Genomic DNA, 16,901 nt, shown 5'->3' with positions numbered 1-16,901 from the left:
AATGGGTGTGCAACAAACACATTAGGCTACATTACTTCCTCATCTGCTCTGCCATTGTCGACTTATGCGTTGCTGTTCAGAGGGTATGTATCTTGCTTCATTGTCTCAATAGACTGTTAAATTTTAAGTAAACTAATTTTAACATTTTACTGTTGTAAAAGATAGTTGAAATGTCTTGCTTTCATCTGATTTTCTGAAAAGAATCACCATACATGTAGACATACAGAGGTTTGTAGCTTGTTTGCCACTTCAAAAGAGCTACAAAGAGATACATAAAGTACTCCAAGTTAAACTTTAAAGGAGTGCAAAGAGGATTTATAAAATACATTTACATATACATTGAATTTTATTGGTCTGTTTCTACAGTACACTATATTAAAACTGTTACCTACTCAAACTGCAAACGTATGTAGCTGTTTACAGTAAGGTTCCATTAGTTAACATCAGTTAATGCATTAGATCAGCACATCAACTAACAACGAGCAATACATTTGCTATATTAATCTTTGTTAACTTTAAGTAATAACTGTTCATTGTTGGTGTATGTTAGCTCAGGTCAATTACATAATATTAACAGATACAACTGATTTCAATAATGTATTAGTAAATGTTGACATTAACATTAACTAGGGTTAATAAATGGTTTATAAGCATTTTTCATTGTTAGTTCACGCTAATGATGGTAACTAATGTTAACACATGGAACCTTACTGTATACAAAATTCTGTCTATATTTACTCGCCCTCATGTCGTTCCAAACCTGTAAAACTTTTTTACTCATAATACAGAGTTAAATAGCTGAAAATTATTTTTGTGACAAGTAAAATCAATGTAAACAAACACACTTCAAACACACTAAACAAACATTCTTTAAAATGTAGTAGCCTAGTGAGTTTAACTAAGACTAAAACAATGCAGATGCTTTTGCATCTATTCAACAACTTTCTCTCATTTGTCTTCCAGTATGTTTTCTTACTAGGAACCATGACGATGAACACCACAGTCGACAACATCACCAGCCCCCCAGTGACAACCAACCAAACTTCAGAAGCCCCCTCTGCCTCGGCACACCTCACCGAGCCCTTCAGAGTCGCCCTGATCGTCATTTACACTGCAGTCCTTCTGGTTGGCATCACAGGCTTAACCGTCATGATCAACTTGCTAAAAACCAACATTCGCTCGTTAACCACCATCGCCTTCCTGAACTTGATGGTCGCGCACTTTATTTTCCTGCTCACCGTGCCGTTCAGAATCTACTACTACGTGTCCCCCCAAAAGTGGGAGGTGGGTCAGGGATTCTGTAAACTGGTCAGCGCAATGGTGCATATCCACATGTACATGGTGTTTACCATCTACTCCATCCTTCTCACGATTCGTTTCCTGCAGTTTTACAAGAAAACGCAGCGGACTGAGTTCTACAGGAGGCTGCATGGGCTGGGCGCGAGCGCTCTGATGTGGTTCATCTTGTTAGTCATCATGGTCCCCGTCGTGCTGAAACAATACGGACAGAAAACCCCAACAGAAAAGCAGTGCTTCAAATTTGGAGATGGAATAACTAGCCATGTCTACAACCTGAATATGGTTATATCCATCTTTATTATCACGGTGTCGTGTCTTCAGACCTGCATCCAGGTGATCATCCTGCGCTCGATGTTCCTCAAGTACGGCCCCGCCAGCCGCTCCCAGCAGGAGTTTTGGGTCCAAATACAAAACCTCAGCTTTATATTCATCATGCTCACCTGCCTGGTACCGTACCTCCTTTTTAGGCTTCAATACCTGAAAAACATTGAATCCCTTCATCAGATAAATGAAGTGTTTCTGGCCATCACTGGGCTTGCGTGTTTCGACATGTTGACGTTCACTGGGAAGAACATATGTAAAGTGTGCTGGACCAGATAAATAAAGCGGATAAATACTGAACATAGACGCTATTTTCCGCATCACTACCCATAAATCAGGGTCTGCAGAAGGAAACCGGAAACCGTTTGGACAGAAAAGGAGTGTTATAATTATAAGGTGAAGGGGGGGGGGGGGGGAGCACAAAGTAACGCGGGGTTAGTGGTAACACACGTTTTTTTAAACGTACTTTTAATTATTAAAAAACGCCATTATTTTATTTAAAATAAATAATTATTTGATTTTATTGAAAAAATGTTTTAGTTTATCTTGTATATTTTTTTCATAAGATTAGATAATATTTTAGGGTGTCATATGGTCATGTTAACGTGTCCTTAAGCTGAGGGTAAATAAAGAAAAACGTATACACTGTATTTATGAAACAAAGCGACATATTTGTAGACAAGTGTGAAATTACTGTGGACAAAAAATTATACTCTGAACACGAAGTGGATTTACTAAATTTGAGAAAGTCAAAAAAGTGTTAGGCTACTTTGTGCCCCGCTCTCCCTAAATGAGCATCAAGCCTTAGCAAAATGCAGAAATAATTTCTATAGAAAACTATAAAAATTACTGCAATTATTGTTAACCGTGGTAGCTGTGATTCTGAAAGCTTTTTACATTGTTTGCACGCTCTTCCAAAAAAAAAAAAAGAAAGAAAAAAAGCAGGCCTGTGTTTTGTTATGTTCTTGATCATGTAAATTCCAGTAGGCCTACCATGATAAATACCATGGTAGCCTATATATTAAAGCAACAGTGTTACCACAGTAGGCTATCATTCGATATTTATGTGTTTATAATGACTGCAGTGATAATGGTTATGGTATTCAAGTCTGTCGGATGGCTTGAAATTACGTTTGTTTTGATATAATGCTTTTGTTAAGCTAGAAAAGCACAACACATTTTATTTAAAGGGTTCATTTTACAGCGAACCTTTGACAACTATTACATTTACTCAATACACACAATAATTGAATGTAGCTCAGTGAATTTAAGGCTTACGTTCTCAGAACTTTGGTTCATCTTTTGGCATTTATGAATAAACGTTCTTCCAATAAATAGAACGTTCGTTCAATGTTGCGCTCTTGTCTTGTTTCAACGTTTAGTTTCAGATCGCTTATGGAACTTTCAAAAGAAGGCCTAATCCAGAACGTTCCCAGACTGATAAAATAGAACTTGACCATTTGTTCTTTACTTAGTGTTCACATAGGCCTAACCAAGAAAAATGTTTTTTAAACGTTAAAAATTGAGGTTTTTGACATCGAGAGACCATTCCAAAATATTCATACCTTAATGGGAAGTTGCGAACGTTCTTAATTAGCAAATATTACACATATCACATATGAGCTGGGATGTGGTGGCATTCTGGTGGCATTCTGTGGTGGCATTTTACCTGGATAAACATCTATGTATTGCAAAATGAGTCAAATGAACATACAAATCATACAAAACTCTCTTTCTGTGTTCTCTATTACCTCTATGATTAGATTTTTCAAATTATTTAGCCTATAACTCGCGAGTTATATTTGGGGACGATTTTAGACTCGTGCAAAAATGAAACCACTCGATGGTTTAAATATATGAGTTTTAAATATGGTTTTATGTTCAGTGGATAAAACGATGGCCAACCGATGTTCGACCTCCCGTTGAGAGAGAGAGGAAAATAGAGATTTGGTGCCCTCTTCTGATAAAATTAGAGAACGTCAAAGACCGGATCTGTGGTAGCCTAGTTGAAAGGTAAAATAATATTTCTGTAAAACAAGGATTTGACCCACCAGGGTTCAACCAAGTAGGCATTTTACGTGTTTTCTGAAAATACAAAAATATCGGTTTCATATTTATGATGTCTTTATGATTGTCTTTAGGCTTCGTTTGTCTGCGTTCTTTACGGTGTGAACCCACGCACAGGTAAAACGATTCATGTCTTGTGTTTTATTGGGGCTAGTTACTGTTTAACATCTCCACCCAACTTTCAGTTTGTTTAGTAAATCGATCTAATGAGGCTCCCCCAACACCACCAAAAGTATTGTCCAATGTGAGGCTTTTGACATGTTAAACACTTAATTTGCTCTCTATATCAGCCTAAATATCATATTTATTAGCATGCAATTTTGACACATGTTCGTTTGGGTTTTGGTGGATTAATGCAAATCGTTGTTGGACGTGGAAAAGGTAAGACTAGCCTATATAGTTTTAAGTTGCGGTCATTGAATTGTGGGCCAGTTAAATAAAAAAAAATCGTTTATTCCTACCTTTTATGTAGTCTTAAACAAGTCCTTGCTACTACATTTTGACGGCAAAGAAATGATTGCTCGTGCAGTTGAGACGTCAGCATTCCCGAAATTAGGTTAGTCTCTAGTGTTTTATTATAATTTTTCGTATTGACAAATAGAAATGTATAGGTGTTTCATAAAGAAAACGTAGAGGATTTTTGTTTTCTGAAATTTTATGTTGTGAAAAATAAGCAGTGCTTATTAAATGATCCTATTTCAAATTGTATGTCCAATATTGCTGAAAAAATGCTTTAAAATATTTATTTTGTATTTTACATTGTCACAATTATTATGATTATTTTTTGCTAATTTAATACTTTAAAAGGTCACCTTCTACATTAAATATGTGCCTTAATGTCATTTAGGTCAGATAGTAATTATTTCAGTTGCCTGTAAAGAAGTGACATTAAAGGGCTCTTTTATACAAAACTGAATGTACTGCCTTGATATACTGTACTGTGAGTTTTTCACAGTCCCGGAGTGATATTTTACTTCCAAGCAATTCTAGTTTGACCTTGAATTTATTTAACTGTTGAAGTGGTATGACAGGTCAACTAGTAGGCCTAATGCAGAGAGTATTTTGCAATATAATTTTAAGTACAGTATTCATCTCTCTGCATCGGAGCTGATAGTGAGGTGTAATGCAATCTATTGAAAATAGATGGCATGAAATACATGGCCTCACCAAACTCTTATCACGTGAACATTTGAGCACTTCCTCATTTAAAACATTGTTTGTTAGAGTGAAGTTAAAATGTAACTTGTGTGATGTGTATCCGTATAACTGTGCATACCGAATCTAACCTCAAGTAGGTACTTCCATTTATTTAATATTTGTTTTATTTTAATATTTTGTTGTCTTTATGACCTCTACTTGTACAGCAATGTTTCTATTTAGTTTGACTTTCTACAGCTGATTAAATTGTACCACAAGGCAATTTAATGTAGAGAAAAACACGGTACTTGTAAAACCCACAGTTATTCTAAAATCTGACAAACTCTTAAAGAAGCCAAATAGCAAAGTATTTCATTAAAGTTGAATGTTTGCGTTTGCACATGCATTGTACAGGCCTCATGATGCTGCACTAATGTGTTTATTTTTTTATAATAATAATTATTATTATTTTTATTTTTAAAACTCTTTCATTCCAAATCTGTATGCATTTGTTTCTTCTGCAGAACACAAAATGAAATATTTTAAAGAGCGTTGGTGTAAAAAAAAAAATTTGGACCCCATTGATTTCATTGCATGGACAAAAAAACCCCAACACTACATACATTTTTCAAAATCTCTTCTTCTTTGTTCCCCCCAAAAAAGTAATATACGCAAAAAATCGGTAAAAGATGTACTTTGAAACAATGATCACTAAGAAATTGATAGTAAATTTCATAATTAAAAAGAAATGGCTAGCGACACATTGAATTAAATGTGAAATGTAAAAATAGAAAGACTAATTTTTATTTACATCAAATCATTTTTACAGTGTAGGGTTGGAAAGAAATGAGAATAATGTGAATAAATAACAGAAATTTCATTTTTTGGGTGAACTATCTCTTTAAGAAGAATGGCTCATCAATGACTCAGAGATTCAAAATATTACATTCAAATAATTCTTTAGTGTCTCTTAATCTAATTTAAATAAATGTTAACATGCAAAACGGAATTTGTGTCAGACGAATGTAAGTTATGTCTACGATTAGATCAACAGAATTCAGGAAATGCTAATATACCTCATTTTAAAATATTATTTTAAATATATCTCAAGCTTGGGAAACTCCACTGAAGTTCAGATCTCACCTTCATTTTGAAGTCTTTGTTTACAAATGGAAGCTCAATGGTGCTGCAGTCTTTGGGACGGTGCATTATTATGTAAGAGTGTCATTTTGCCTGAGAATAGGTCTTGTTGGTTGTGCTGCACCAATAAAACCTTCATGTTACTTTGTGGAACAAATGGGGAATACTGTTATCTCTTCATCCTTCTGATAAGTATAGGATAAGGTGAGAAGATAAGTTCTGTTTAAGGAGGTGAGGAGTCTTGGCCAAGGCTCCTCCCTTGTCTTAGAAGACGGCAAATCAGCATTCTGAAGAAATGGTCAACCTAAGGCTACCCTCAGTTCTCTCTCCAAGAGACACTGTCCCGGGACGACTTTAAGTAGAGATAGCCAGGCAGGGATGAAGTTTTCACCAACTCCTCTTCCTAAATCCTTGTTGGACATGGATGTAGCCAATTACTGCGAGGGCCTGGACCCGACCTATAGCACATTGGGCTTTGAGAACGCAGAAATGCTTTATTGTGGTGGTGAGTGCTGTGCATTTTGTCCAAAATATGTGTTTTTTTAAGTTCTTTCGAAGCTGCAAATGCAGTTGATGCTGCTAGTAAACAAATGATCATTATGCTTAAAGTTTGTGTTTGTTATAGTGTTGCTATTAAAATGTTAATTAAATTCATGTCAGTTCACAGATTCTAACTGATGTGGGTGTTAATTTGGCTTAGTATGACTGACTCAGACGTGTCTGGAGGGGACGGATGCCATGCCATGGCTGGTTTAATAGCTGTCTGAACTGTTTGGAATGATTCGTCCCAGCAGAATCATTTACCTCAACCTAAAGGAGATAATTGTTAGCTAACTATGTTGAAAGGCTTTCCATTCGGTTTAAAATTCAACAGAGGTTTTGCTCAAATCCTGAGAAAAGAGTTCTGAGTCTCAGGATTAGAGACTGGGATCTCCATGTTGGGAAAATAGGACAAAATGGGGTACGTTTAGGTGTAAAGTCAATATATTTTGTACAACTGCAAAGTTAATTCAAACCAATACTAGAGCAACAGTGAACTGATATTTGTGGCGTGAAATAATGTTTGTCCCATGATGTTATTTTGTATTTTTTTAAAGGGACAGTCACCCTGGGGCATTGTGGGAAATGTTTTGCTCAAAGGTACATTTTGGATAGGGTAACTCTTTTAGACTCCTTGGGTTATTGGCACGGTTACGTCACCACAATCTGATGTGATTTATCCACTTTGGTTCACCATTAACCTAATGCTAAAATTGCTGAGGAGATTTCCCAGTTATCTTTACAGTTCTTTACAATACTTCGGAACACAGAGATAGAGAAAGGCCATAAAACAACTGGAATACAAATTATTTAAAGGCAAACGCACAATCTCTGGCATGCAGATGGACAGCTAGACAAAGTTCTTTGGCTGAACTTAATTTAGTTGGATTTTCTTAAAATAATCAGTAAACTTTGGCCAAATATCTTAATGGAGTAAACCCAATCAAATTAGATCTGTCATACTGACTAGACTGAATCTGCTGTAGTTAAATGCAAACTAGCAGTTGCACTAAAAAAAGTGAACCTAAAAATGTACTTTGCATGGTAACATCTACAATAATTAATTCCAAAATATATCATGAACATTATTTTACACCACATATCAGCCCAAATGCATTAGGTTACTTACGCTTTTTGTATTCAAACCATCCATACGGGGAACTGGATAAAAAAAAGATAAATGCAAATGGATAAAATAAAATATTTTACTAATTTAAAATTAAATACTAATTTAAATTTAAACACAGTGAAACTGATATATAACAAAAAACAAGCATTTTGTTGCATTAGCTAATTTTAATCAAGTATGTTAGTAAGTATTAATCAAGTGTGCAATAATCAAAATTCACTTTTTGAGTTGATGTTTGCATTCAAATACATTTAATATTGTGTAGGAAAGCATTTGGATGGATTGGTTGTTGTATTCAGCTAATTTGTATATAAATCTTGGCATTCTTCAGCTTTCTTTAATGTCCTGGGGTTGTACACCCAAAAAGGACATCATTTACTCGCCCTCATATCATTCCAAAATGTGTGAATTTCTTTCATCTGTGAAACACGTGAGAAGATATTTTGAGAAATGTCTCAGATGTTTGTTTCTCCATATTGTCAGTGGTAACCAAAACTATTTGGCTACCAATATTTTTCCAAATATCTGCATAATTTTCATTTTTGTCTGAACTATTTCTCAATTAAACCCATAAAGCTGTGAATGTATTGAAATTGTTTGCCAACTGATTTATGTTTCGATTGCAAGTTCTGTATCACCTTACTCTGAAACGAAATACTTCAAAACACGCTCTGCAAATGTACGAAAACCAACGAGATAAATTAGCTCTCTACGACCACATGTGCCCTTTGCGTTCAAATGATGTTTTATTCCGGAATCGCTTTGGGAATATATGGAATCAGAAGAGATTGCTTTCAACCCACATTAACATTTATCCACGAGATGTCAATCTCCATTGAATATCTATCTATGCTATAAAACAGAGGCTAATCCTAATTAAGTCTGTCCTACAACAGCGGGAGGCTCCAATCAGTCTCAGCGCATAAAAGGCTAAAGTCCCCTGCTGCATTTCTTTTGTTGAAATGTTATGATTTTGGATGCACAAAGGAATGATTGATTTTTCATCCTTGTCTATATGAACAGAAGGGTGCATTAGAAGGTCTTTTAGGATGAGCATCCTTTGTTCACTTATGTAGAACTCTTCCTCATTCTCCTCATTATAGCCGGTATGATTGAGAGACCGAGTAAAAAGGCAGATATTTTGATTTGACGCATCGTCCCGTAGCTTTATGAGACTCACTAGGCCTCTTTGGTTGTTAGCTAACTTGGATTAGCATAGCATCTAGAATCTTAGCAGCAGTAGATTCCCACTATTTTACGTTCTGGATGTACAATGGACATGATTCTCTGTTTAAATGATCTAAAGCCTTTTATGAATGATCCACCCAAGTGAATCATCAAGCCTTCACTTGACTGTACTGTTGTTGCAACTCAAACCAAAGTGTTCAGGTGGCAGCCAGTTACATTATGTGTGACAATTCCAGTTTTGACTGTCCATGTTGTTTTTTACAGAAAACATGCCGACAGAGCCCAACATTAGTCAAGGAGAAAATGGCGTGAGCTCCAACTGCGCAATCTGTGGCGATAAAGCTACAGGTAAACATTATGGCGCCTCCAGCTGTGATGGCTGCAAAGGATTCTTCCGCAGGAGCATCAGGAAGAGTCATGTCTACTCCTGCAGGTACATCGTACTCATCCAACCGAGATGTTTACGTTACAAAATGAATATTGTGTAGTGAAAATCATTTTTATGTGGTAAAAAATGTGTTTATTGTAGTATTATTTATGTACTATTATGGTATTTATTATTTTGAATTTGTAGTTATTTATTATTTCCTGTTTTCATTTTAATTTTATTTTAGTTTTAGTATTAGTTTTTCATTTGTTCTTTATTAGTTTATTTGTATTCATTTTAGTAATTTTTGTGTGTAAACTTAAGTTTTTTTTTATATTACTTTTTTGTGTAATTTTTATTTTTATTTAATCTTTATTATAATTAAAAATATATATATTTTCAATAGTTTTAGTTTTAGTTAACTATAACAACACTATAGGACGGGAATCAAGAGCTGTTTGTTAATTTAAGAAAAATACATTTTAAAATAAAACAGATTTTTTTTTAAACATTTTGTTCAAACATAAGTATACATTAAGCATAAGTCTGATTCATAATTGAGTGTCTTTTATGACCCAATTCTTTTTGATGAACTCAGGAATCAGTCTTGAACGTGTGAGTTATCAGTTTGAATCGGTCTAAAGGATTATTTGACCAATTCGCAGGACCATAAGCCAGTACTTCTGTCATGTCCATATAAAAATTAACAGAAAGAATCAATAAAGATTAAATGAAGGAACTTTAGTGGAATTAAAATCATAACATACCAGTAATAAGAGATCGTCTTTATTTATTTATTTGTTTTACTTTTGGGCAGGTTTAATCGTCAATGTGTTGTTGATAAAGACAAAAGGAACCAGTGCCGTTTCTGCAGACTTCACAAATGCTTTCGAGCTGGAATGAAGAAAGAAGGTAAACATTTTATATGTATACGTTTTCCCCACAAATACTCCCTTTTCCCACAGTTTCGAACAGATATGGAGTAACAAAGAAGAGGGAACTCGAGAGAGTAAAATGGATGATGCCATAAAACTTGCCCTGATTACACAAGGATGTTTAGTTTATTGGATGTATAACCTTGGCTTAGACTTTTATGATGGGCGATCATGTGCTCTCCACCTCACTTTCCGTGTGTACACGTTGTTCAGGACTGCGGTCAGTTAAAGTTTTACCTCTAGCTTAGGCAGGGATTTGCACGGCAGTCATGTATTATTTTTAATTTGCTCACCATTGTTTCCTATTCCTTCTGAAAAGGAAAAAATGCTTAATCCAGCCTTAGATGGTTTACTGGTCTTAGCTGGTTTAAGATGGTTTACATTTGTGATGCAGCTGGTGTTTACTAGATTGAAAACTGGTCTTCCAGCAAAAACGCCTTTTAACCAGACCAGGCTAGGAGACTGGTTAAGAGCAACAAACAATCTTAGGCTGGTTTAAGCTCTTTGTTCAGTTGACATCTTCTCAAGTTTGAACCAATGACAAAAGTCTATACATAAGAAAAATGACACATCAGCAATTTAATTTATAAAAAAGGTTACAAAAGTTCCATTTTCATAAAGAAAAGTATTTAAAAAAATACTCAAAAATTGTATTCTATAAAAATATTTAAAAATAATGTAAAATACAGTAACATGGCCAGTAGGAAATATTTATGGCTTGTAAAATTTCCCAATGTGTTCATCATTGGAAGGTGTGGCAAAAAGGTTATTTTAGTCTGTGTTTTACGTTTAATGATGTTAAAATGCATCCCAATGAATGTAGCAATGTCTTGGAAATTTGTGAGATTTTGTGTAAGCTTGAGAAACACACCCATCATCTTGGCTAATCAGTAATATCTCTTAACTGTTATTAGCTCACTAATCAGCAAAACTGTTTTTGCTTGTTTTCAGCCGTGCAAAATGAGCGGGACCGTATCAGTTCGAGGAGGACCATACAAGACTCACATGACCTGCCGCCAATCACAGCCCTGGCTCACGCTGAAGCTCTCTCGCAGCAGGTAAACTGTCCTATCAAGGTTAATCGAACGACTCTCTCTCTCTCTCTCACACACACACACATAAAAAGAAAGAGAAAGAATATCAGTAGAGAAGGGCAGAGATACAGAAAATAAAAACATACATATAGTTACGGTATCTGCGGCAGTAACATTTATTGCTTTTGAGAAATAAATTATTGCTGTGATTGTCAATTAAACAAAGGTGTATGGTTTTAATGCATTATGCTAGAGATAAATAATCACCAAAGACAAAAATGAACCAACAGGGCTGATTAAAGAAGGAAGAGAGGTTTCATTACAGTAACTCTGATGAAGTTCTGCTCAGTAGTTATTAATGACAAAGAGAGATAAATAACAACTGAGGGCTGCTTTCTTTAAGCATCAGTCTGTGTCATCAACATTTCTAATTATCTGCATGAGTACCTGCGTGAATTTACTCTGAGAGTGAGGTAATAGCCTGTGCAAAAGCATTTTTAGAGGACATGGTAAATTCGGTTCTTCTCTCGTTTGACTCCCAGCAGATCAACGCCGCCAGCCCAATGGGTCCTGCTGATGTTTCAGAGAAAAAATCAGCCACTATCAGTGACGTCTGTGAATCTATGAAGCAACAGCTGCTTGTTCTGGTAGAGTGGGCTAAATACATCCCAGCCTTCGGCGAATTGCCACTTGATGACCAGGTAATGGCCGTTGGAAAGCAACACTGGCTGTGCTAATTGGGGAGGCCCTTGGGTTAAATTGCAGGGCCGTTTAGTGAAGCTCAATATTTACTATTCACATGGCTGACTCAGTTTAGCGTCCATTTAGCATGCTGTCTGTGTTGCTCTAAATTTCAGATTTTTTCCCTTGCATTTATTGTTATTGAACATGCAGAACCTTCCAATATTTCAAAAATGACCTTAAAGAATTAAAAATATATATTTGACTCAATGTCTGTTAGCTTTGAGGTCTTTTTACTATATAGAGAATGCTAGTGTATTACTAAAAGTTGGCAAATAATCTTTTTATTGTTTTTTTAAGCATTTAAAATTTGCAGTCTTTTTCTTCCAGACCAAAATTAATTATTCATTTTGCATTATACTGAATTTTAATTTAAATTTTTGGACACATGCAGTCAAGTAGTAAGCAGGGCACCTGCTGGTAGAGACTGTAACTATACCATGTTTCTACTTTCTTCTAATTCCATTTAAAATGTTCTGAGAAAATAATATTAAATTATTAATACTGAAGACTTTGTCCTAACACTGAAGACACTGGAGTAAAGGCTGCTGAAAATTCAGATTTGCTTTCATAGGAATAAATTACATTTTTAAAATATATTAAAATTACTATTTTAAAATTTTATAACATTTACAATATTACAGTTTTTACTGTATTTTTGATCAAATAAATGCAGTCTTGTTGAGCATTAGAGACTTTTTATACCAACCCCAAATTTTTATTTAATTTTTTATATTTTACTGTAGTACAACAGATATTAATTTCATTGTGGTTTACAGAAACATGTTAAACCAGGCCTAATTTTTCTTCCAGGTTAGTTTATTACGAGCTCATGCCGGAGAGCATCTTCTGCTTGGTGTGGCTAAAAGGTCAATGCCATACAAAGATCTCTTGCTTTTAGGTAACTTCTAATAGTTATTTTCACCTTTCAACATAATTATACTGTAGATAGACTGATTTCCTTTTTCCATGCAGGAAATGGCTGTGTTGTCCATCGAAACTGCCCTGAGCCAGAAATAGGTCGCGTATCTAATCGAGTCTTGGATGAACTGGTTCTTTCCTTCCAGGACATCCAAATTGACGACAATGAATATGCAGCTCTAAAGGCCATTGTGTTCTTCGACCCTGGTATAACTAATGAAACAGAGCATTCATTTAACATCCAGTGTCAAACCTGAAACACAGCCATTCATATTACTATCTCTGTTTTTAACATCTAGATGCCAAAAGCTTAAGAGATCCTTCTAAGATCAAGGCGATGCGCTATCAGGTTCAAATGAGTCTGGAAGACTACATTAATGACCGGCAGTATGACTCACGCGGGCGATTCGGGGAGCTTTTGCTGCTTCTTCCTACTCTGCAAAGCATCACCTGGCAGATGATTGAGCAGCTACAGTTTATCAAGCTTTTCGGTCTTGCCAAGATAGATAACCTGCTGCAGGAGATGCTTCTTGGGGGTGAGTATGAGGTGAAGCATTCAATTGCAGGGGCTTTTAGAGCAGGAAAATGCTTCATGATCATTTTTTAAAACTAGGTGAAAGCAAGTACTTTATTCGGAAGCAAGTCTGCTTAATGTTTTTCTTATAATACTGTGTATTGTACTGCAAAATGATGTAAAATTATGAGGCAAAATGCTGCATTTGCTGTATTAGTATGCCATATTAAGACATTAATTCTGGAGCGGTTTGACTCAACTTGACTAGGGCAGGCCTATTAGTCTTCACTTGTTATTGCTAAGGCTAACATCACAATCTACCTCAAACTAATCAACAATCAGTGGATAGATGACATATTTTTGTAGGCCAAGCCAAAAGTTCACGTCACCCTGGTTCCCTCAACAAAAATCAATTGGATTTTACCACTGGCTTTTGGATTGTTACAGAAAATAAGCTCTGTGACTGACTAAAGTTGACGGTTCTTTCACATTTTGTTCCTCATGATAATCTTCACAAATGAACATACACTGCTGAATTCTGAAGCCTAAAAACAATCAGCAGAAGTAAAAAGCTAAACTCAGCCTATAAACTACACGATTAAGCTTCTGACAACTCTCTCAGTCTTTATTTAGAAAACATTTTCCATGAAGTTTTGAGTTAGAATAGTTTGCAAGAGCGCGTAATGGTGTAATGACGTTTAACCTCTGTAGTACTTTTTCCAGAAAATTAAAAGATGTATTTTATGTTGAACAAAATGTGAATACTGTGAGCTTGCATTAAACTTATTTCAGGCATTTAACCAGAAAGCCATTCAGAAAAACCCATTGACTTCAGTGGAACCGAAAGGAGATGATCCTCACTGCAAAACACAAGATCCAGGGGGCGAGGTTGGATCCAGATCCAACTCCTCCCACCTTACGTATATCTAAACTTACCCGTCTCCACCCCCTGATCCCTAAACCCACCCATCTCCACCTCTAATCCTACCATCTCCACCCCCTAGATGTGGATCCAACCCCGCCCCCTGGATCTTTGTTCTGCAGTGAGGGGCTACTGACCGAAAGTGCTAAAATGCAAATTTCCGGGTTTTGACCTGCAAAAATACCTGCATTCTATTTACATTACATTGAGACTTTAAAGAGAGGTGTAATATTACTTGCACTTTGTGCCCTTATGTAAATTTGGTGTCTCTATCACCATCTTTGGTTGAAAGCTGGAAGCAGCATAAAATGCCACAGTAGTAGGCAGACCTTTTTTTTTCTTCTTTTTTTTTCACTTTTGGGCATGAAGCAGGCACAGATGAATTAGGTGAGCATGAAATTTCCCAACCAAATCTGCCCAACTGCCCAAAATATAAATCATTATTGTAGAATAATTTTTTTATATTTTTTTTTTTTTTTTTTCGGAATTGTGTTTAGGCAAATGCCACATTACCACCTCTGTGATTTAGTTATTATTTTATTTTTGCAGGTCTAACCACGGAGCAACCTCATTTACATCACAATGGTCACCCTCAGATTCCAATAATGGGACAGACCATAGTCATTAGCTCCATCCCAGGACCTGCACACTCACAGCAGATGGGTAAGACATAGCCTTTTATTTATCTGTTCCTAAATAAAGTAAGTGGTGTGAATACCAGACTTTGGGCATTAGGTAGAAATAAGAATTAATCAGTGAAGTGGTTTAGGTTTAGTTTTAGTTAAGAATAATGATAATGACCCTGATTTGAACCATTTGCTCATTATGTTTCAAGTTACACAAAGTGCATTTTATAGCTTTTTATAGGTTTATGTAGTTTTTGCTACATTTCTGTTTCTTCAGCATCCCCAGATACCCCCATTCCATCTCCTACTTCAGTACAGAACCAGGAGGCCTACAAGCCCCCCGACAGCCCAGCTCTTCTGCTCCCGCCACAGCCCATGCCAAACAGACCCTCTCCTGAACCTCCCCTTTGAGTCTCCTCTCTGACGCAGGCCCTGTGTGTTTGTATGTGTGAGTTACGCCCTTCCCCACATCCAGCGCAACATATTTATCTGATCGAAGGGAACTTTACAAAAAATTCTAAATTTATTGTCTAAATGGATCACCACTAAATGAAAAAGGTATTCCATCAAAAATGTATTTCTCCTTGTATCGGCCTAGTAAATATAGACAATATTCGTTTTTAATAACAAATTATTGTCAGTTACAAGAGACTTATCAACATTTTTTGTATTAATAAAAAGTCAAGATTTAATTTATTAACAAAATTATACTATGCAACTCTAAAGAAATGCAAATTTTTGCTTGAAAATGTGCCCTTAAACACAATAAATGCTCTTAGTGCCTGAGTTTTTTTATGTTGTGTTGTATATTTAATAACTTTTTATGACTTAAGCATTTTTTTTATACATACTGCAAGATAAATGTAGGCCATGCTATAAAAGTGCTACTTTTAGGAAGGTATTAACAGTTTTATTCAGAGTTTTATTGAGCAGAACAAAGGACTTTAACAGGGGGTCTGCAGTAGATCCAGCAATTATAGTATGATTTTGTGAAATAAAAAAAATAAAAGTACAATCTTAAAAAAATTAAATAAAAAATAAAATAAGGCTAAAGTTAAGAAGCCAATGCTTAGCTGAAAGTTCACTCTGACATTACATTTTAATTCAAGAGTTCATTTATTGGATCGGAAATACAGTAAAAACAATAATATTGTAAAATATTATTACTTGTTCTGCAATATTAACATTTGTGCTGCTTATTGTTGTGGAAACTGTGATACTTTTGTTCTTCTTTTTTCTTTCTTTTCTAGGATTCTTTGATGAATAGAAAGTTCAAAAGAACAGCATTTATTTGAAATAGAAATCTTTTGAAAGTGTATAAATGTTTTTACTTTCAAGTCTGATCATTTTAATGCGTAATTTTAATGCATAAAATAATTAATTAAAATATAATACAAACTTCACATTTTTAACTATTATTTTACTTTACAAATAAATCAAGGTTGCCCTGGCAAATGTTGGATAAAAGCATCTGCTAAATGGCTACTTAGTAAAATCAGAATGTTTAAACTTTTTAACGGCAAAAAGTGTTTCTTGTTTTATTTCATACTATTCTGACACATTGCATTTTAAAAGTTTTTTTCCCTCCTTAAATACACATCAAAATGTCACTTGCATTACAATCAGAAGGTCATACATATCCTGGCAAATGTCAATGGACCCCGCATGCTAAGGGCAACAGTACATTCACACAGGTGATTCATGTGGCAGCCGTATAAATATGAAGCATGAAAAGACAGATGAGACCTAATGCATATACAGTACATCCCTTTTTGCAACTTTTGTCAGTTTTCGTCAGCAAACCCTGAAAGTGAAAAGCCACTGTGAGCTATATATGGAACATATGCAATTACAACAAAACGAAGAAGCTGAGACGAGAAAGCAGATGATCATAACATCTCATGGGTGAAACTGTGCTGCTCTCTGACACATCGTGAATCTCTGCCTCCAAAAGAGAGCCAGATAGACGGAGAAAGAGCAAGAACAGTAGGCTCATTCGAAAACACATCAAATCAGGCTA

General features: G+C 35.4%; 2 protein-coding genes across 5 annotated transcripts; both read left to right on the top strand.

The window, feature by feature from the left end:
- Positions 1-56: 56 nt before the first annotated feature.
- Positions 57-2,976, top strand: LOC306863457 (putative G-protein coupled receptor 141). Its single transcript, XM_079406800.1, has 2 exons — positions 57-83; positions 964-2,976. Exon 2 carries the CDS (start codon positions 985-987, stop codon positions 1,897-1,899), a length of 915 nt encoding a protein of 304 aa, XP_079262926.1. The 5' UTR covers positions 57-83; positions 964-984; the 3' UTR covers positions 1,900-2,976.
- A 944-nt stretch (positions 2,977-3,920) lies between these two features.
- LOC306863451 (hepatocyte nuclear factor 4-gamma-like) lies at positions 3,921-15,421 on the top strand. 4 transcript variants are annotated; one of them, XM_079406791.1, is made up of 11 exons: positions 3,921-4,068; positions 4,160-4,243; positions 9,086-9,254; positions 10,006-10,100; positions 11,075-11,181; positions 11,703-11,858; positions 12,712-12,799; positions 12,874-13,026; positions 13,119-13,355; positions 14,805-14,918; positions 15,159-15,421. In XM_079406791.1, exons 1-11 carry the CDS (start codon positions 4,041-4,043, stop codon positions 15,290-15,292), a joined length of 1,365 nt encoding a protein of 454 aa, XP_079262917.1. In that variant the 5' UTR covers positions 3,921-4,040; the 3' UTR covers positions 15,293-15,421. The 4 variants fall into 4 exon arrangements, with proteins under 4 accessions (XP_079262917.1, XP_079262916.1, XP_079262919.1 ...); XM_079406790.1 differs by having other exon boundaries at positions 11,700-11,858; XM_079406793.1 differs by lacking the exon at positions 4,160-4,243.
- The last annotated feature ends 1,480 nt before the right edge of the window (positions 15,422-16,901 follow it).

This window comes from Barbus barbus (assembly GCF_936440315.1).
Source record: "Barbus barbus genome assembly, chromosome: 44".
Lineage (NCBI taxonomy): Eukaryota > Metazoa > Chordata > Actinopteri > Cypriniformes > Cyprinidae > Barbus > Barbus barbus.
The sequence above is the reverse complement of the archived record's forward strand: the minus strand, read 5'-3'. Positions and strand labels throughout refer to the sequence as shown.